The 22701-nt window shown below is 43.1% G+C and overlaps 1 protein-coding gene across 3 annotated transcripts in view; it reads left to right on the forward strand.

Annotated features, from left to right (window-relative positions):
• Nucleotides 1-22701, forward strand: part of DDX6 (DEAD-box helicase 6) — a 76304-nt gene that overhangs the window by 25495 nt on the left and 28108 nt on the right. For all 3 annotated transcript variants that reach the window (XM_056542663.1, XM_056542661.1, XM_056542662.1), the window contains exons 2-7: nucleotides 8871-9341; nucleotides 15822-15885; nucleotides 17392-17496; nucleotides 17581-17710; nucleotides 17836-17982; nucleotides 21452-21546. In XM_056542663.1, the coding sequence (XP_056398638.1) occupies nucleotides 9145-9341; nucleotides 15822-15885; nucleotides 17392-17496; nucleotides 17581-17710; nucleotides 17836-17982; nucleotides 21452-21546 (738 nt within the window). In that variant the 5' untranslated portion in view covers nucleotides 8871-9144. The remainder of the gene's footprint in view (nucleotides 1-8870; nucleotides 9342-15821; nucleotides 15886-17391; nucleotides 17497-17580; nucleotides 17711-17835; nucleotides 17983-21451; nucleotides 21547-22701) is intronic.

A 22701-nucleotide genomic window follows, 5' to 3' on the forward strand; every position in this document is an offset into this window, starting at 1 on the left:
GTATTTGAAACCCAATTTCTCTCGAGTAAGGACATACCTCATATGTCTGTTAATTGTTCAGCGGGCGCAGTAGAGGGCTCAGAAAGGAAGGAGCTACAAATGGTTTTTGGGGGGCATGCCGCATTTAGGAAGCCCCTATGGTGCCAGGACAGCAAAAAAAACACATGGCATACCATTTTTGAAACTAGACCCCTCAGGGAACGTAACAAGGGTTAAAGTGAACCTTAATACCCCACAGGTGATTCACGACTTTTGCATATGTAAAAAAAATATATATATTTTTTACCTAAAATGCTTGGTTTCCCAAAATGTTTACATTTTTAAAAAGGGTAATAGCGCAAAATACCCCCCAAAATTTAAAGCCCAATTTCTCCCGATTCAGAAAACACCCCATATGGGGGTGAAAAGTGCTCTGCTGGCGCACTACAGGTCTCAGAAGAGAAGGAGTCACATTTGGCTTTTTGAAAGCAAATTTTGCTCTGGGGGCATGCCGCATTTAGGAAGCCCCTATGGTGCCAGAACAGCAAAAAAAAAAACACATGGCATACCATTTTGGAAACTAGACCCCTCGGGGAACGTAACAAGGGGTAATTTGAACCTTAATACCCTACAGGTGTTTCACGACTTTTGCATATGTAAAAAAATATATACATATTTTTTTACCTAAAATGCTTGTTTTCCCAAAAATTTTACATTTTTAAAAAGAGTAATAGCAGAAAATACCCCCCAAAATTTGTTAGGCAATTTCTCCCGAGTACGGCGATACCCCATATGTGACCCTAAACTGTTGCCTTGAAATACGACAGGGCTCCAAAGTGAGAGCACCATGCGCATTTGAGGCCTAAATTAGGCTCTTGCATAGGGGTGGACATAGGGGTATTCTACGCCAGTGATTTCCAAACTGGGTGCCTCCAGCTGTTGTAAAACTCCCAGCATGCCTAGACAGTCAACGGCTATCTGGCAATACTGGGAGTAGTTGTTTTGCAACAGCTGGAGGCTCCGTTTTGGAAACAGTGGCGTACCAGACGTTTTTCATTTTTATTAGGGGAGGGGGGTTGTATAGTGGTATGTGTATATGTAGTGTTTTTTTTACTTTTTATTTTATTGTGTGTTAGTGTAGTGTAGTGTTTTTAGGGTACAGTCGCACGGGCGAGGGGTTCACAGTAGTTTCTCGCTGGCAGTTTGAGCTGCGGCAGAAATTTTGCCGCACCTCAAACTTGCAGCCGGATGCTTACTGTAATCCTCCGCCCATGTGAGTGTACCCTGTACATTCACATTGTGGGGGGGGGGAAGAGATCCAGCTGTTGCAAAACTACCACTCCCAGCATGTACGGTCTATCAGTGCATGCTGGGAGTTGTAGTTTTGCAACAGCTGGAGGCACACTGGTTGTGAAACACAGTTTGGTAACAAACTCAGTGTTTTGCAACCAGTGTGCCTTCAGCTGTTGCAAAAGCTACAACCCCCAGCATGTATGGACAGCGGAAGGGCATGCTGGGTCTTGTAGTTATGCAACAGCTGGAGGCATACTACTTTGGCTGGGGATTGTAGTTATGCAACAGCTGGAGACACACTGGTTTGCTACTTAACTCAGTGTGCCTTCAGCTGTTGCAAAACTAAAACTCCCAGCAGTCACCGACAGCCAACGGGCATGCTGGGAGTTGTAGTTATGCAACCAGCAGATGCACCACTACAACTCCCAGCATGCACTTTAGCTGATTGTGCAAGCTGGGAGTTGTAGTTAAACAGCTGAAGGTACACTTTTCCATAGAAAAAAATGTGCCTCCAGCTGTTGCAAAACCATAAGTCCCAGCATGCCCATAAGGGAATGCTGGGAGTTGTGGTGGTCTGCCTCCTGCTGTTGCATAACTACAGCTCCCAGCATGCCCTTTTTGCATGCTGGGAGCTGTTGCTAAGCAACAGCAGGAGGCTGTCACTCTCCTCCAACGATCCAGCCGCACAGGTCAGTCCCACGTCGTCGCAGTCAATGCTCCTGGGGCCCCAATCCCAACAGGGACGCCGAGGATCGGGGTCCCCAGCACCCGGGGTGCACGTCCCGCACCCGCTCACGTCCTCCGGAAGAGGGGCGGAGCGGGTTGCGGGAGTGACACCCGCAGCAGGCGCCCTGATTGGTCGCCCGGTAATGCGGCCGACGAATCAGGGCGATCGTGAGGTGGCACCAGTGCCACCTCACCCCTGCTGGCTATGGCTGTTCGGGGCTGTCTCTGACAGCCCCGATCAGCCAATAATTCCGGGTCACTGGAGACCCGATTGACCCAGAATCCGCCGCAGATCGCTGGACTGAATTGTCCAGCGATCTGCGGCCATCGCCGACATGGGGGGTCATCATGACCCCCTGGGCGATATGCCCCGATGCCTGCTGAACGATTTCAGCAGGCATCGGGCACCGGCTCCGCTCCAGATGGTTGCGGGGGGCCGGTAAAACACATGAAGTTCTCATACGTCATGTGTCCTTAAGGACTCGGAAATGGAGACGTATGAGAACGTCATGTGTCCTTAAGGGGTTAAAGCACCCGCTTTAAATCAATGATCTGCAGCGGCTTCTTTGGGGGGGGGGGGGGGTGGAGAAATAGCCGATAACTTATACTGGAGTATCGGTTTAAGCTATCGGTCTTAAAGGCCACAGATTATCGGTATCGGCCCTAAAAAAACGATATTGGTCGAGATAGAGATATATATATTCTCTATCTATACTGCAGCGCTATATGATAAAAGCATTCAAGCAGCAGCATTCCAATGATGCCCCAGAGCTGTACTCAGGTCTTTTCAGCACGTGCTCCTCACTGAGCACCAGGGCCCCAGCGGTGAGAACCCCATTCTGCGATCAGCTGCTTATTCACTTACCTGAGGATAGAGAATGTTGTTTTTCGCTGGAGATCTCCTTTAAGGACACAGCCAATTTTAAGTTATTTGCATTACAAAATAATTATAACCAAAATAGTAAGTAAATAAGGTCTTAATTAGCTTTAATTTTTGCACTTACTGTAGTTTTTTTCTATTTTCCCATCTACAGATGCATATAAGGGCTTGTTTTTGCGGGACCAATTGTACTTAAATTTTTCTATAACATATGCTCTGAAACCAAAACTAAAGTCTTGATAAGTCTCCTAGGACTGTATCAATCTCTTCTAAGCAATGGGAGCACTGTGCTGTTAGTTTACTTCCAATACATTACATTCTGTTTCAGTCCCTCTACTATACTTGCTGCACATGATATTTAGAGAAGAGTATGATGTAGTCTTTATTTGGGTTTCATTGCTTCTGTAAAATCTGATCACATTTGTGTGGAGTATTCACCATGTGAGGTCATGACCTGTCAGAATGATATGCAAACTTTTAGTAGTTTGCCAAAGGGGAGCCATTTATTCTGCTTGTGCCCAGAATGTCATCAAGTGTGTAAAGAAGTTCTGCACACAGATAATCTTGTGCTTTTAACTGTAAGGTGCTGACATTGTGACCTATGGACATATGCAGTTTAGGGAACAGGCGCTCCAATGTCAGACTATTTAATACATGGGGATACTCAAACATCCACATTGATATACCTGATGCTTTCTTCTTACCAAAGATGTTCTGCTACCAGGTGTGTTTGGAGGGCACAAGTGTCTGGCAGTCTGAGTTCCGTGTATCCAGCAATTATTTAAAACAGATTGTTCTTTATTTTAGGAGTATGGAAATCTCATTACTAGCCTACTAGCTATGTTAAGAACAGGGTGAGACATTGCGTTTGACATCAGCATGGTATAGGCTGTTTTCTACGCCCTCAATGATTCATCTTCATGGATGGTAGACTGTAAATATTTGCTCTGCCACACTTAATACCAGCAATTTATTACTTGTTTTTTCTTGGCACTGATTAAAGACTAGTAATGTATTAGCCGAAGCCTTTACCTATATGCCTTTTAGTTATCAAGCCTGTCTTCTGCATATCAAAATTGTCGCAGCATCCAACTTTTCAGTCTTACTTCCCTGTGTTATCCCTGGCCTAACCACTCTGCTATATAAAAATGTACTTACTGACTTCTCCCATTTTACATTTATTGTAGAGGAGTATAAAGCGTTATAAATGTACCTGTAGACTGGAACGCCTCTGTACGCAGATGTTGCGGTTCCTGTTGCGTAACTTTCAGGTCTTACTGTGTCTTTTTAAATGGGCACGGTCATAAAAAAAAATAGGTTGTACATCTTGGCAAAACCATTAACCTTTCTAATATACTTGATAAGAAAATTGTTTCCTTTTTATAGAAATCATGGCTTATAAATTTAAAAAGGGGTCAAAAGGTGACCCCGGGAATTATTGGCCTGTTTAACCTCCGTTGTATGTAAATTGTTTGAGGGTTTTCGAAGAGATGCTATTTTGGAGTATCTTGATAAAAATAAGTGTGACCCCATATCAGCATGGCTTTATGAGGGATCGGTCCTGTCAACTAACCTGATCAGCTATTATGAGGAGGTGAGCTCCATGTCATATATCTGGATTTTTCCAAAGCATTTGATACCGTGCCACATAAAAGATTGGTACATAAAATGAGAAGGATTGGACTGGGGGAGAATGTGTGTAAGTAACTGGCTCAGTGATATTAAACATAGGGTGTTTATGGGGCTTAGTCTGATTGGGTGACTGTTACTAATGGGGTACCACAGGGGTCAGTCTTGGGTCCTATTCTCATTTAAAGGAGAACTCCAGAACATAAAAATTGTCCCCCATAGTGGCGGCAGTAAAAAAAATAAAGATGTACATACCTTCCCCTTCTCCCCCGGGGCCTCCGATAACCAGCTCCGGTCTCCGCCGCGATCCACTTCCTGGTTGCCGGTGGTCGGATGAGTCATACTGCGCTCAGCCAATCACCGGCCGCAGTGAAGTTCTGACTCGGCCAGCAATAGGCTGAGCTGCAGTGTGAAGTTTTCTGCCCCGACAGCAGGTGCTGGTGTAGTGTAGAATTTTGTGTCCTGAAGCGTTTTCACACTGCCGCTCAGCCTTTTGCCGGCCGAGTCGGACTGCGCTGCAGCTGGTGATTGGCTGAGCGCAGTATGACTCATCCGACCACAGGCAACCAGGAAGTGGATCGCGGCGGAGACCGGAGCCGGTTACCAGTGGAAGAGGAAGGCATGTACATCATTTTTTTTTTTTTTTTTTTTTTTTTTACTGCCGGCAGTATGGGCCACAATTTTTATATTCCGGAGTTCTATTTTAATATATTAATGACCTTGTAGAAAGGTTGAATAGTAAAGTAGCAATCTTTGCAGATGATTCTTAACCCCTTATAGACTCAACCCATTTGGGCCATTTTATTTCTACGTTTATTCTTTTTTTCCTCCTTGCCTTCAAAAAATAATAACTTTTTTTATATTTTCATCCACAGACTAGTATGAGGGCTTGTTTTTTGTGCGACCAGTTGTCTGTTGTAATGCCATCACTCACTTTACCATAAAATGTATGGCACAACTAAAAAATTTAGCAAATTCTGGAAGGTTTCATTTTCACGCCATACAATGTAAGGTAAAAATGACGTGTTCTTTATTCTTTGGGTCAATACGATTAAAATGATACCCATGATATCATCATATGTTTCTATTACTATTGCGCTTTAAAAAAAATTAATAAAAATAAATCACAAGCTGTTAAACCAAATTAGTGGGGTGGTATGAGGGCTCAATTTTTGCGCCGTGATCTGAAGTTTTTAGCAGTACCATTTTTGTATTGATAGGACTTATTGATAGCTCCCATAGGGGACTAGAACACTGCACACTGATCTTTTACATTGATCAATGGTTTCTCATAGGAAATCATTGATCATTGATTCTGCCGCTTGACTGCTCATGCCTGGATCTCAGGCACTAAGCAGTCATTCGGCAATCTGACACCAGGAGGCAAGGGACCCTCCGGCTGTCTCACAGCTGTTCGGGATGCCGCGATTTCGCCAAGGACATCTTGAATAGCCCCCTGAGCTAACTGTCAATGATTTACTTTCACTTTAGGCATTTAAAGGGTTAATAGCGCACGGCACCGCGATCAGTGCCGTTGTTGGAGGCCGGGCCCGACCCGCTATTATGCTATAGAATGGGAGCGGACTCCTAACGTACCTCTACGTCATGGGTCCTTAAGTGTTTAACTCTGTAAAAATGGATATGGATAGGTTGGAGGTTTGGGTGGGAAGTGGCTGATGAGGTTCAACACCTGATAAATGTAAGGTTATGCACATGGGGAGGAAAAATCCAGGCTGGAATTATGTACGCTGCTCAAAAATAAAGGGAACACTTAATCAACACAATGTATCTCCAAGTCAATCACACTTATGTGAAATCCCACTGTCAACTCAGGAAGCATCACTGATTGACAATAAATTTTGCATGCTGTTTTGCAAATGGAACAGACAACAGGTGGAAATTATAGGCAATTTGCAAGACATTTCTCTTCCCCCCCCCCCCCCCTCCCCACCCCCCAAATACAGTAAGTGGTTCTGCAGGTGGTGACCACAGACCACTTCTCAGTCCCTATGCTTCCTGGCTGATGTTTTGGTCACTTTTGAATGTTGGCGGTGCATTCACTCTAGTGGTAGCATCCAGGATGGCACATCAATGCGAGCTGTTGCAAGAAGGCTTGCTGTGTCTGTGTAGTGTCCAGAGCATGGAGGCGATACCACGAGACAGGCCAGTACATCAGAAGACGTGGAGGAAGGCCATAGGAGGAGCATTGCCAGAGATCTGCAAAATGACTGCCAGCAGACCACAAATGTGCATGTGTCCACGCAAATGGTCAGAAACAGACTGAGGGCTCGATGTCCCCAGGTGGGGGGTTGTGCTTACAGCCCAACACCGTACAGGACATTTGGCATTTGCCAGAGAACACAAATTGGCAAATTCGCCACTGGCTCCCTGTGCTCTTCACAGATGAAAGCAGGTTCATATTGAGCAGATGTGACAGTCTGGAGACACCGTGGAGAACGTTCTGCTGCCTGCAACATCCTCCAGCATGACTGGTTTGTCGGTGGGTCAGTAATTGTGTGGGGAGGCATTTCTTTGGGGGGGCTGCAGAGTCCTCAATGTGTTTGCCAGAGGTAGTCTGACTGCCATTAGGTACCGAGATGAGATCCTCAGACCCCTTGTGAGACCATATGCTGGTGCTGTTGGCCCTGGGTTCCTCCTAATGCAAGACAATGCTAGACCTCATGTGGCTGGAGTGTGTCAGCAGTTCCTGCAAGAGGAAGGCATTGATTCTATGGACTGGCCCGCTCGTTCCTCAGACCTGAATCAGAATGAGCACATCTGGGACATCATATCTCTCTCCATCCACCAACGCTACGTTGCACCACAGACTGTCCAGGTCTGGGAGGACATCCCTCAGGAGGCCATCCGCAACCTCATCAGGAAAATGCCCAGGAGTTGTAGAGAGGTCATATGGGCACGTGGAGGCCACGCACACACGCACACACACACACTACTAAGCCTCATTATGACTTGTTTTAAGGACATTACATAAAGTTGTATCAGACTGTAGTGTGGTTTTCCACTTGGGTTTTGAGTGTGACTCTATATCCAGAGCTAAATGGGCTGATAAATTTGATTTCCATTGATAATTTTTGTGTGATTTTGTTGTCAGCATATTCAACTATGTAAAGACTAAAGTATTTCATATGATTAGTTCATTCAGATCTAGGATGTGTTATCTTAGTGTTACCTTTATTTTTTTGAGCAGCGTATTAAATGGGAGAAAACTTGGGACGACTGACTTGGATAAGGACTTAGGTTTCTTAGTTAATAGTAAATTTTAGCTATAGTGACCAGTGTATGGCAGCTGCTGCAAAGGCAATTAAAAACATGAGGTGCATCATTAGGGGCATAGATGCCCATGACAAGGAAATAATTCTACCGCTGTACAAATCACTAGTCAGACCACACATGGAATACTATGTACAGTACTGGGCACCAGTGTACAAGAAACAAGAAAGATATAGTGGAGCTGGAGAGGGTTCAAAGACGGGCAACCAGGGTAATACGGGGAATGGGAGGACTACAGTACCCAGAAAGATTATCAGAATTAGGGTTATTTAGTTTAGAAAAAAGGCTTAGGGGAGGCCTAATAACTGTATAAATATATCAGGGGACAGTACAGAGATCTCTCCAATGATCTGTTTATACCAAAGACTGTATCTAGAACAAGGGGGCATCCTCTACGTCTTTTTGGAAAGGTTTCTACACCTGCACAGATGGGGATTCTCTACTGTAAGAGCAGTGAGGCTATGGAACTCTCTGCCTGAGGAGGTGGCCATGGTGAACTCTGAAAGAGTTCAAAGGGGGTCCAGATGCATTTTTGGAGAATAACATTGCTGGTTATGTATACTTATTTTTATTTTTTCAAATTACAAAATTACAATATGGTTATGTATACTACCGTAGATTTATTCGAGGACCTGCCATTAGCAGCACAGGTTTGGCATGTTTTGCATTGTCTTATGGCAATGCTGTTTTATAGGCTCTGGTGGGGATAAAGGGTTTACTGAATAATGATGGGTTACATTTGTGTTCTGATAAAGGGTAGGGAATTTTGTTAGCACTTATGAGGAGCAATACAAAGAGGAGGTTGGAGAATGATGTATGCTCAGTTAGAATGGTGTGTAATGAATGGAATGACAGTAGGTGTGGGTCTGTGCACACATAGTAATGCGTTTATTTCAGTATGTGTATATGTTGTCAGTTTGTAGTATTTGTAGTAATGGAGGTATGTGTATTTACCGTATACTGTGTAAAAGAACTACCACCACAAAAGGAATGCTAGTTTTTGCAGAAATGTAATAAAAATGACCTTTTATCATTCCAACTCAATTTTTTTTTTCTCCCCTTTTTCTTTTAGGTTGCTTTGACAGATCTTAAGTCAAATCTACATCCGAGGGCTTTTTCTTATAAAGAAAGTTAATTTGGTGCATCAGAACAAGTGACTTCACTTTCAAAGACTTTAACAAGAACAAGCACTTGTTTGCGTTGCAATAACAAGGACTCATATATTGAGCAAGACTTTATCTCTTCATTTTGAAGAGTCCTATAAACTGTTATTACAGTCTCTGTACTGACTCTCAAACTTTGAAGTTGAAAAAAACTTTCAAAGGGACAATTTAATAGAAAACAAAATGAGCACCACAAGAACAGAGAACCCTGTTTTAATGGGTCTGTCCAGTCAGAATGGGCAATTGAGGGGCCCAGTGAAACCTAATCCGGGTCCTGGAAGCGGGGGAACACAGACACAGCAAATAAGCCAGCTGAAAAACGCCAGCACAATCAATAATGGAAGTCAGCAGCAAGCACAGAGCATGAGCAGCGCTATTAAGTGAGTATATGCTGTTTGATGGTACACACTATTAGACACATGTGAACACTTGCAGTATGTAGCATTTTTAGTTTTGGGTTTGCATTTACCGTATTTTTCGTCCTATAGGACGCACCGACGTATAAGACTCACCCAATTTATAGGTGCAAAATCTAAAAAAATTAAGATTTTGAACCCAATAGTGGTCTTCAATCTGCAGACCTCCAGATATTGTAAAACTACAACTCCCAGCATGCCGCTGTCCGGGCATGCTGGGAGTTGTAGTTTTGCAACATCTGGAGGTCCGCAGATTGAAGACCACTGCATAGGAGGTAATACTCACGTGTCACCACTGCCCTGGATGTCACTTCATCGCTGTCGCCGTGTCCCTGTAGCTCCGGAACGTCTCTGCTGCTGGCCGGGTAGCCTCGCTCTCCGTCGCCGCCATCACGTCGTTACGCACGCTGACGCACGTACACGACGACGTGATGACGAGGAAGGAGAGCGCCGGCAATACAGGGGATCCCTGAACGGAGAAGACACAGAGGAGGCAGGTAAGGTCCCTCCCGGTGTCCTGTAATCATTAACCCAGCTATTCAGTCGGGCTGTTCGGGACCGCCGCGGTGAAATCGCGGCGGTCCCGAACAGCCCGACTGAACAGCCGGGTTAGTGTCACTTTCCCTTCAGACACGGCGGTCAGCTTTGATCGCCGCGTCTGAAGGGTTAATACAGGGCATCACCGCGATCAGTGATGTCCTGTATTAGCTGTGGGTCCTGGCCGTTGATGGCTGCAGGGACCGCCGCGATAGGTGTGTATTCACCGTATAAGACGCACCAACTTCCCCCCCCCCCCCCCAGTTTTGGGGAAGAAAAAGTGCGTCTTATACGGCGAAAAATACGGTATTTATTTTCTCCATTTATTTTTACATTTTTTTTCACACATGCCCAGGTAAGACAATTGGTGATGCATATTGTATCTCCTGCATCTGTATACTATTGTGGTGTGTGGTCTTTTTATTTATTTTTTGTGATGCTATATGTCAGAAATATTCTCTCCTAAAAGCAATGCTTCTGGGTGAAAATACCTCCGGTTGGCGTTATTCTTGCTGGAGATGACAATCGTTTGGAACTAGGGCCATGTGGACACTGTCGTCCGCATAAACTGCAATGAGCAAGGTCTTCGAAGGAAGGTGGTCTGCTGCTGAAATTCTGTAGTGTGCACAGCAATAAGATTCTGCTGCGTCAGAATTCCAAAACTAAATTCCACTCAGAATATTACAGCTTGATAGATGTAGAGATAGAAATGATAGTATGTATGTAAATTGGAAATAACCTCTCTTTGCTATAGCAAGTTTAGTAGTGGAATTCAGTGTTGATATTCTGGTGCAGCAGAGAATACTATTGCTGTCAATGGGATTTTGCTGCCCAGAGCACACTGTGGATTTATTACATTTTTTTTTGGCAATTAACCTTTTGTGTGGAGGCTTCTGTAGGTAATGTAAGGGCATTCTAAATTAAGAGAGCAGATCTCTTAAAACTTTTGATATCTCCACAACCAGGCTTGGAATATTTGTCACCGAAAGAAATATATTTATCAATTTTCAGGCAAAACAAATATGGTATTTTTAACACAAATTTTAATTTAAATGAATGCAACGGATATGCTCAATCTTTCACCCCTCTGTTGCCCTGCAATATGGTCATGGACAGCCAGTGGTAAAGTATTGTAGTCATGGTCCAAATCTGTATCCCATTGCATGGCCTAATAGGTTTTCTTTCAATGTAACCTCAACGGGAAGTAATGCCTTGGAATATTATAGGGGTATTCTGCCCCTAGACATTTTATCCAATATCCGAACGATGGGGGTTAAGATGTTCATTAGCGGGCATTCTGTCACTGGGACCCCCACGATCTCCGTGTAGCACCCAGCAATCTAAACAGTATGGTTGGAATGCTGGCTTCCCGCGGCAGTCGTGTCACACCATGCCCCCTTCATTCATGTCTATGGGATGGGGGGGGCACAATGACTGGGGATTAGGGGTGAAGTACCCCTTTAACACATTAAGGACCAAGTGTTTTTCTGTTTTTGCACTTTTGTTTTTTCCTCTTTACCATATCCCTTTCAATTTTGCACCTAAAAATCCATTTGATGGCTTATTTTTTGCGCCACTAATTCTACTTTGTAATGACAGTCATTTTACCCAAAAATCTACTGCGAAACGGAAAAAATCATTGTGCGACAAAATTGAAGAAAAAATACTATTTTGTATCCTTTGGGGGCTTCTGTTTCAACACAGTAAAAATTACACCTTATTTATTTTTTTTTTCTGTAGGTCATACGATTAAAATGATGCTCTACTTTAGAGATGAGCGAAGTTACAGTAATTTGATTCGTCACAAACTTCTCGGCTCGGCAGTTGCTGACTTTAGCCTGCATAAATTAGTTCAGCTTTCAAGTCCTCTGGTGGGCTGGAAAATGTGGATACAGTCCAAGGAGACTCTCTCCTACGACTGTATCCACCTTTTCCAGCCCATCAGAGCACCTGAAAACTGCCGAGCTGTGAAGTTTGTGACTAATCGAATTACTGTAACTTTGCTCATATCTTCTCTACTTATATAGGTTTAATGTTTGTCTTCTAAAAAAAAATCATAACTACATTCACGAAAAGTAAGGGCTTGTTCACAGCCGTCTGCCCTCATAAATGTATGCCCGTTCTGCAATCCGTTTGATATTTTTTAAACTGGTTGCAAACGGCTGTAAAATCCCATTGATGTCAATAAGATTTTTTTACAATCCTTTATCACCCGTTTCCTTCCTGTTGCATGCAGTATTTTTTTTTTCTCCCGTCAAAAATAACGGCATAGAAATGGATATAAAAAATTTAACGTCATAGAATGTCATCCGTTTGCACCCAGTTTTTAATATCGATTTTTCAACCGTTATTACTTCTGAGCATGCTCAGGAGTGAAATCAGCAAACTCTTGCTGTGCTGTGGGAATACTACTACTCCCATCATGGAACAGACTTGTTTCCTTAATGGGAGTAGTAGTTTCCAGGTTGCGGGAGGCTGGGGAGGCTAGAATAATGCTTATACTACTACTCCCATCATGAAACAGTCTGTTCCATGTTGGGGGTAGTAGTACAGGGGCTGAGGGATTTGATCGCACTGGGTCTCATGTCTGAAACCCCATGTGATCAGAAGTTACTAACCAGGGGAGTGGGCGGCATGGTCTGCAACACTGTGATGTAGATCTCGTGTGTGTGTGTGTGTACGTTACGTTACGTTCATTTTCAAATATCCTGCCGGGAGCCCTGAATGGTCGGCACAGAGGGGCCATTCAGGGTTCCCTGCGGGGTTTTTAAGGTCATTATTACGAGGATTGTAATGTTGCACTGCGCTGCATTCCCTGGCTGCCCTGATGCACTGCAGGAGGGCAAAATCTATAGGTAGCGCAGCAGTGGGCAATATACATAGCTAGTGCTGTGGGGGTGGGGGCAGACATATAGCGCTATATGTATAATGCCCCCCCGCTGCGCTAGCTATGTATAATGCCCCCCGCTGCGCTAGCTATGTATAATGCCCCCCGCTGTGCTTACATACATAAATCCCTTGCAGCGCTTTCTGTGAATAGTATACTATCAGCAGCACATCATGCTGCTGGCCGGGAAAGGCAGCGCAATGCTGCCCGCTTCCCGGCCAGCAGATGCGCTGCTGATAGCATGCTATTCACAGATAGCGCTGTGAGGGACTTATGTGTATAGGAGCGCTGCAGGGGGACAGATATATAATGATATATAACTGTCCCCCTGCAGCGCTTCTATACACATATGTCCCTCACAGCGCTATCAGCAGCACATCTGCTGGCCGGGAAGCGGGCAGCATTGCGCTGCCTTTCTCGGCCAGCAGCATGATGTGCTGCTGATAGTATACTATTCACAGATAGCGCTGCAAGGGATTTATGTATGCGCTCGCTGGGGGACATATGTAAGCGCAGCAGGGGGCATTATACATATAGTGCTATATGTCTGGCCCCCCACTGCGCTAGCTATATATATTGCCCACAGTTGCGCTACCTATAGATCTTGCCCTCCTGCAGTGCATCAGGGCAGCCAGGTAATGCAGCTCAATGTAGTGCAGGATTACAATCCTACCTAATGACTTTACAATCCTCCCTAATGACTTCACGGTGGCAGACCATACCGCCCGTTCCCCTGGTTAATAACTTCTGATCACATTGGGTCTCGGAAGTGAGACCCGGTGCGATCAATCCCTCAGCCTCTGTACCACAACCCCCATCATGGAATAGACTTTGTTCCATGATGGGGGTAGTAGTACAAGCACTAATCTAGCCTCCCAGCCGCCTGCACTCCTGCAGCCAGGGAACTACTACTCCCATCATGAAAAGTCTGTTTCATGATGGGAGTAGGAGTCTGTAGACAGCTAATACTAACGGATGAAAAACTGATGCCCTAAATGGCATCCCTTTGCATCAGTTTGCACCTGTTAATAGAATGGTCCATTTAGGAAGCAATAACAGACAATATCTAGACTGGGGACAACTGCTGTGTGAACCTAGCCTAATATGTTTTAAAATTTTCATTTTCTGACCCCTGTAAATTTTTACATTTTCCGCATACGGGCCGGTATGCCGCTAATTTTTTGCGCCGTGATCTGGTATGATTTTAGCTTTGATCACTTTTTATTAAATTATTATATATATTTTTTTTACTTTTTATAACCTTAAAAAAATAAAAAATAAGCTATTTTGGACTCTGGAGTTTTTTTTGTGCGTACAACATTGACACTGCAGTTTAACCCCTTAACCTCCACGGACGTAAATATTAGTCCTGGTTTGGTGGTACTTCGCACACCAGGACGTACATTTACGTCCTGTGTATGACTGCAGGCATCGGAGCGGTGCTTGAGTCATACTCAGCAGGTCCCGGCTGCTATCAGCAGCTGGGAACCCGCCGGTAATGGTAGACATCCGCGATCGCTCGGATGTCCGCCATTAATCCATTAGATGCCGTGATCAGTACAGATCACGGCATCTGCGGCAATGCGCATGATAAAATAGATGATCGGATCGCCCGCAGCGCTGCTGCGGCGATCCAATCATCTGTAATGGCGGACGAAGGTCCCCTCAACTGCCTCCGTCCGTCTCCTGCTCTGGTCTGAGATCAAGCAGACCAGCCAGAGCGGGAGATAGCCGATAATACTGATCAGTGCTATGCCCTATGCATAGCACTGAACAGTATTAGCAATCAAATGATCGTTATAAATAGTCCCCTATGGAGACATAAAAAGTAAAAAAATAATAATAAATAAAAATTTGGAAAAATGTAAAAATAAAAAGCTAAAAATTTGAAATCCCCTCCCCCCCCAATGAAAATTGTCAGTTTTTGCCATTTTACCCCCAAAAGTGTGTTAACACTTTTATAAACATATTTGGTATCTCCATGTGCGTAAATGTCAGAACTATGTTAATGATGCCGTACAGTGAACGGCGTAAATGTAAAAAATAAAGTCCCAAAATGCTGCTTTGTCACCTTTTTATTCCAATAAAATTAATAAAAAAATTAAGTTTTATATATGCAAATGTGGTATCGATAAAAAGTACTTATGACTGTGCAAAAAGAGCCCTCCTTCCCCCCCCCCCCCCCCTAAATATGGAAAAATTTTAGTTCTAGGTGGTCAAAATAGGGTGACTTTGTACAAAAAGCTTTAGATTTATATTTTTGTACCACAAAAAAAAAGTATCTAGCCATGGGGACTCAGACTTTTATTAAGAAAGGGGTTAAATCGCATTTATTAACTTATTTTTACTCTTCTTTTTTTTTTTTTTTTTTTTTTTTGGGAATGTGTTAGCCCCCATACAGGACTTTAACATGCTTCACATTGATTCAATACACTGATCACTGCCATTGCGTTGCATTAATCAGTGTTATCGGCGCTCGATTGCTCAAGCCTGGATAGCTGCCAGGACGTGCGGGTATGATGCAAGCTCAGCTCCTGAGCTCTCTTCATAACCTTACCATGCCGCAGCGTTTTGCGGTAAGGGGTTAAGCAAGTTCTAAGTTCCAGAACGTTATAATAATCACTGCCAAGTTGAATACAATTTTATTTAAAAAGTGTCCCTCTAATTTTAGTTTGTAGGAGTTGTATAATATATAAATGCATGATAAAGAGCCAAAAAAATGAAAAGCATGCTGGTTACATATAAAAAAATAAAAATAAAAAAAAATACTAACATTTTCATTTATGTCCCTCCAAAATGGTGCTATTGAAAAATGCAGTTCATCTGCCAAAAAAGGTCAAACTTCACTGATGTGAAGCAAGTTCCAGATGGCTTTTCTTTCAGAAAAATGTTAGGGACTTATTGTGAATGCTAGTTAACTATATATTGTGACGCTGATGTACAGAATGGCTTGAACAGCTTTTAAAAAATATATTTTTTTTTGAACGTAGTAACATCTAGTTGGTTGTTTCTCCTTGTAGACCTGGTGATGACTGGAAGAAGACATTAAAACTCCCACCAAAAGATATGCGAATAAAGACTTCGGTAAGAAGGATATTTTATTCCAGCCAATTTTGGCCTTGACACATCTTGCGTACTTGGCAATGACACCTTTTCATTTTACCAAAATGTATGGCGCAACGAAAATATTTTGTGGCAATATTTTTTATTTTAAACTACACACACTTCTTAGGAGTTCATGTTTGTACAGTGCACTTTACATTAAGACTGATTTGTTATTCTGAGTCAATACCATTGAAATGATACCAGTGTTCACGTGCTTTTCTCTATTGTACTAATTTAAAAATCACTTATTTTGTTAAAATAAGGTTAAAATTGTCCTCCTTCTGACCCTCTAAAACTTTATTTTTCCATGTATACAGGGCTGTATGAGGGCTCAGTTTTCATGCCATGATCTGTAGTTTAGTTACCCTTTTTGGTCACTTTTTAAGAATCAGCAATTTTGGTCTTTGATATTTTATGTTTACACCGTTCTCTACTGGATCATTAAAATTATATTTTAAGAGTTTGAACATTTCCAAATATGATACCAAATATGTATTTTTGTTTTACATTTTAATTGTAAAATGGAAGAGAAGGGAAAATTAAAATGTTTCAATTGGTGGAGGGGCTTAGTCCCACAGGAAACTTCTTAACCCCTTAATATTAAACTTTTGATTGCGAATACTGCTCAGCGCTATGTATAGTGCTGATAAGTGATATCGGTGCTATAGTTCTATGGTCTGCCAGAAGATCTCCAGAGCAGGTGGGAGGAGCTCATGATGATGCTATTTTTACTCATCCAACCCCCACAATCACGCTGCCTGTTGTCTGACTCCTCCTGTGCCCCTCAGATGCTATGAACCGTATTGATTACAAAATCTGAAGGGTTAATGACGGATATCAGTGCTGAAGTTCTCGGTTATCCATGAGGTCCCGACCGGCTGTTTGCGATCACTGTGGTAGACGCGGTGATTGCAGAACTCAGAGAGGTACATGCACATCACTGTGCACTAATACAAGGGCACAGAAATGCACATGTACATAGTGTCCTCTAAGGCAGTGGTTCTCAACCTTTTTTGCAACTGCACCCCCAAATGGTGAAAGTATGTTGGCGGACAAAATAAGTAATAAAATTACTTATTTTCATAATGGCGCATGCTTACCTTTATACTAATGCGATACCTAATCCCCTTTTGCCATTATTCCCCCCCCCCCCCCCCTCCATCTTAATCCCCATGTGCCATTATTATCCGATTATGGCAAAAGGGAATCAGAGGGAGGGGGGGGAATACTGGCAAAAGGGGATTAAGATGGGGGGGGGGGGGGGATAATCATCATCATCACCACCTCTCACCCCATCTTAATGCCCTAGTGCCATTATTTCTCCCACACAAACAAGCATCATAACCGTTGACCCATCATAACTGTTGGGCTGGTAATGTTTTGCCAAGACATTTAATTCTGACACAAGTAACCACCGGTTTATTGAGAATAGTGTTACCAGTACAAACTTTTCTCTTGATGAGTTAATTTTGATGTTGTCCCCAGGATGTCACCTCCACAAAAGGCAATGAGTTTGAAGATTACTGTTTAAAACGCGAGCTGCTCATGGGGATTTTTGAAATGGGATGGGAGAAACCATCTCCAATACAGGTTTGTTTAGTGGACAAGGGACTACGCAATTCAAGTACTGTTTAAAAGAAATGTCTTTAACATGATTTTCTTGTTTTCTCCCAGGAGGAAAGCATTCCCATAGCATTGTCTGGTAGGGATATCTTGGCTAGAGCTAAAAACGGAACTGGCAAGAGTGGAGCCTACCTCATTCCCTTACTTGAACGGCTAGACCTAAAGAAGGACTGCATACAAGGTTGGTATTGCTCAGCTCAGTAACTGACTTCGAAAAGTGTTAGTGGCACAAACAAATTAAACATAGTTTCTGTTAGTTGACAATTTTTTTTTTTTTTTTTTTTTTTGTCTTCCTCCCGTCTACAGCAATGGTGATTGTACCCACTCGAGAACTTGCGCTTCAGGTCAGTCAGATCTGCATTCAAGTCAGCAAGCATATGGGAGGGGTCAAAGTTATGGCAACAACCGGAGGAACCAATTTAAGAGATGACATAATGAGACTGGATGATACAGGTAAAGTCAGTAAGCTTAAACTGTTTACGCTTTGCATTCATTTTGTGAAGCCCTTTAACTGGGTTTTAGTTTCTGTCCACTTTTTTTTTCTTCCCACAGTATTCCATGAGTTATACCATAAACCTTTCTTTAAGCCTTCCTTGCACCCAGTATATTGCCAAGGTTCAGCATGATAAATGTTTAGCCAGTATGTGGTGAGAATTTTTGTGTACTGTATGTAAAAGTGTAGTCTCCTTCTCCTTTTGATGTAGAGGAACACAATAAAGATGTAGACTGCATACTAAAGATACATGTCTAGGGGTGGGTGTGGTTTTTAAAACTTGGGTCCATTCACTTCAATGGAACGGAGCTGCAGAACCACACCCAACCTGGAGAGACGGGGAGCATTTTTCTTTTCTTTTTTTTTTTTTTTTTTTTTTTTTTTTTAACCCCTTAAGGACACATGACGTACTGGAACGTCATGTGTCCACTCCCGATCTATAACGCGGGGCCACGGCGTGGCCCCGCGTCATAGCGGTTCGGGCCCGGCCTCTAACAACGGCCGGGACCCGTGGCTAATAGCGCGCGGCATTGATCGCTGTGCCGCGCGCTATTAACCCTTTAGACGCGGCGTTCAAAGTTGAACGCCGCGTCTAAAGTGAAACCGAAAGCATGCCGGCTAGCTCAGTGGGCTGTTCGGGATAGCCGCGGTGAAATCGCGGCATCCCGAACAGCTGACAGGACAGCGGGAGGGCCCCTACCTGCCTCCTCGCTGTCCGATCGCCGAATGACAGCTCAGTGCCTGAGATCCAGGCATGAGCAGTCATGCGGCAGAATCATCGATCACTGGTTTCTTATGAGAAACCAGTGATCAATGTAAAAGATCAGTGTGTGCAGTGTTATAGGTCCCTATGGGACCTATAACACTGCAAAAAAAAAGTGCAAAAAAAAAGTGAATAAACATCATTTAACCCCTTCCCTATTAAAAGTTTGAATCACCCCCCTTTTCCCATAAAAGAAAAAACACAGTGTAAATAAAAATAAAAATAAACATAAATGGTATCGCCGCGTGCGGAAATGTCCGAATTATAAAAATATATCGTTAATTAAACCGCACGGTCAATGGCGTGCGCGCAAAAAAATTCCAAAGTCCAAAATAGTGCATTTTTGGTCACTTTTTATATCATGAAAAAATGAATAAAAAGCGATCAATAAGTCCTATCAATGCAAAAATGGTACCGTTAAAAACTTCAGATCACGGCGCAAAAAATGAGCCCTCATACCGCCCCATACACGGAAAAATAAAAAAGTTATAGGGGTCAGAAGATGACAATTTTAAACGTATTAATTTTCCTGCATGTAGTTATGATTTTTTCCAGAAGTCCGACAAAATCAAACCTATATAAGTAGGGTATCATTTTAATCGTATGGACCTACAGAATACATATCAGGTGTCATTTTTACCGAAAAATGTACTACGTAGAAACGGAAGCCCCCAAAAGTTACAAAACAGCGTTTTTTTTTTAATTTTGTCGCACAATGATTTTTTTTCCCGCTTCACCATAGATTTTTGGGCAAAATGACTGACGTCATTACAAAGTAGAATTGGTGGCGCAAAAAATAAGCCATCGTATGGATTTTTAGGTGTAAATTTGAAAGAGTTATGATTTTTTAAAGGCAAGGAGCAAAAAACGAAAATGCAAAAACGGAAAAACCTCCGGTCCTTAAGGGGTTAAGGAAAGCAGCGATTATTTTCTATTCCTGGATAACCCCGTACCTGTACGCCCTGCGCCCACTCCCTTTCTATAACGCAGGGTCAAGACGATCAGGGTGACACATGCTATTAACCCTTTAGACGTGGCGATCATTGTCGATCGCCACATCCAAATTTACAAAAATACCCTTGCAGTAGCTCACTGGGGCTGATTGGGACCACTGCGGTGTCCTGATCAACTAAGACTCACAAGGAGGGTCCCTTACCGGCCTCCTCAGCGTCCGATCGCCGAATGACTGCTCCATGCCTGAGATCCAGGCAGGAGCAGTCAAGCGGTGAAAACCCTGGTCAATGCTATGCAATTGCATAGAATTGATCATTGTATTGCATTTTATAGCCCCCTATGGGAGCTATAACATTGCAAAAAATTGAAAAAAATGTTCCCTAATAAGTTTGAATCACCCCCATTTTCCCATTAAAATACTGTAAATAAAAAAATAAACGTATGTGGTATCGCCGCGTGCGTGAATGTCCGAACTATAAAAATATATATTTAATTAAACTGCACGGTCAATGGCGTATGCAAAAAAAATAGCCCTCATACCGCCCTGTACGTTGGAAAATAAGTTACAGTGGTCCCTCAAGTTACAATATTAATTGGTTCCAGGATGACCATTGTATGTTGAGACCATAACTCTATGGAAACCTGGTAATTGGTTCTGAAGCTAAGTGTCACTTAGTGCACAGTGCCGTACACTTGTGGAGCTGCGTTCCTTGATCACCGCGTGATCCAGACGCGGTGAACGGGATGACGATCACCTATCGGCAACCATCCCGGCACATCGTATAAGGGGGTCTTGAGACACCCAGACCCCCCCCCCCCCTTTGTCAGCAATCACCGTGATTCGCCGATCAATTCTGACTGGCGAACCGCGGCTTTTCCGTGCTGATCGGGTCTCTGGTGACCTGATCGCCCAGAAAATAGGGATGATCAGAGATGTGCAACATCTGGAGAGCTACAGTTTGGAGACCACTGTATAGTGGTCTCCAAATTGTGCACTTCCAGATGTTGCAAAACTGAAACTCCTAGCATGCCCTTTGGCTGTCCGGGCATGCTGGGAGTTGTAGTTTTGAAACAACTCGAGGCACACTGAGTCAAGAAAGTGTTTAACAACCCGTGTGCCTCCAGCTGTTGCAAAACTACAACTCCCAGCATGCTCTGACAGACCATGCATGCTGTGAGTCGTAGTTATGCAATAGCTGAAGGCACACTGGGAAACACGAAGTTAGGTAACAGACTACCGCAGTGTTTCACAACCAGTGTGCCTCCAGCTGTTGCATAACTACAACTCCCAGCATGTACGGTCTTTCAGCGCATGCTGGGAGTTGTAGTTTTGCAACAATTGAAGGTTATAAACCCCCGTATGAGTCTGTAGGTGCAAAATTGAGTTATGATTTATAGAAGGTGAGGAAAAAAACAGGTGTCCTTAAGGGGTTAAAGCTGCAAAAAAAAAAATTGAAACTGTGAGACCAATGTGTATCAAGATACAAATTTTAAAAAACTAAACATTTAAAATAACAATTAAAATCTGGGTCAAATGACAATATAGGAGGCTGTCTTGTGACACACCTGACATGCGCATAACAATTCATAGTGGACCAATGTGTACAAAAACATACTGCAAAAATAGTTTTAAGCTGCAAAATAAGTTTGTCTTTAGGTTGCTATTTCATTGTAGGTTGCACTAACATTTACTTTTTTTATTTTTCCCACAGTTCATGTGGTGATTGCTACTCCAGGAAGGATTCTGGATCTTATCAAAAAAGGTGTAGCTAAAGTCGACCACATTCAGATGATAGTTCTGGATGAGGTAATAATTTTATAAACCTTCTAGAATAAGTAACATGTTCATTGTTGTGTTGTGTACAATATAAACCACATTGTTGACTTTAGTTGTAGATGGTAGCAATTACAGTTCTTAAAGGCTTCTTTCAAGAAGTATGATAAATGAAAGTATGTCCAGGAAATGTTGTGTTTATGGGGGAAATACTCATGTGTCAAAGCCAGCTCTGGAGGTTACCAGTCTTCATGTATATGCAATACATATGTGACTTCTGTAGCCAATCTATTAACTCAATGGTAAAGTTAGCACATAGTTGGCACAAGTCCAGGTCAGTGACTGCATCGGTCACACGTAGACAATGTCATCACCCCGGGTAAGTAAAGACTGACTTGGACCACTGAAGTATCAGTGCTGGACTTGACAGGGGAGTAATAGTAACATTTCCTTGTGTTTCTGTTAAACTGGCAGCCTAATTTAACTTGCACTGTATAATGCATATATACAGTCACTGGTTTCGATTTGTATGAATACGTTTATTACTCCAATTAGGTCTTAACAATGTTCACCGGTTTTACGGGATGAGTGTGAACAGATTGTGGTTTGTTTTGTATTATTTATTGACCTATATTGGGCATTGAATGAATCGGGGTTTATTTTTCTACATAGAATAGCACAGCAGGCTATTCTGAATGTCAGAAAGCAGTGGGAACCTGACAAGCTAGATCTGTTGTGAGCAGGGCCTTTGTGCCACAGAATGTTCCTGTAGACTTTTCCAGTATTTTTGGGTCAGTCAGGATACAGCCCTTATGTAAAATGTTTACTGTTAGGTTTAGATCCAATCCTGTCCTTTTCTGCAACATTGCAAACCACATATTATTCAACCTTCTGCTAGGGATTAGGGGGTGGGATGGTTATGTTTAACAAGAATTTTTTTATTTTTTAAGCAAACCCTTGTCTTTGGGCACCAGCCGTTTATGTTAAAGGAAAATTATCATAATGAACCTTAAGTTTTAATTCGCATGGGGTCTGAGTGCTGGGCCCCCCCGCGATCTCCTGTTTGGTGCCCCTGTTCTCCAGCAAAGGAGTGCGTCATGACCCCCGCCCGAAGCGGAGGCCGAACCCCATCCATAGAGCTCTGGGAGAGCCGAAGATTGCAGAACAGCTCTCCCATAAAGCTTTATG

Source organism: Hyla sarda, chromosome 10 (genome assembly GCF_029499605.1).
Source record: "Hyla sarda isolate aHylSar1 chromosome 10, aHylSar1.hap1, whole genome shotgun sequence".
Taxonomy (NCBI): domain Eukaryota; kingdom Metazoa; phylum Chordata; class Amphibia; order Anura; family Hylidae; genus Hyla; species Hyla sarda.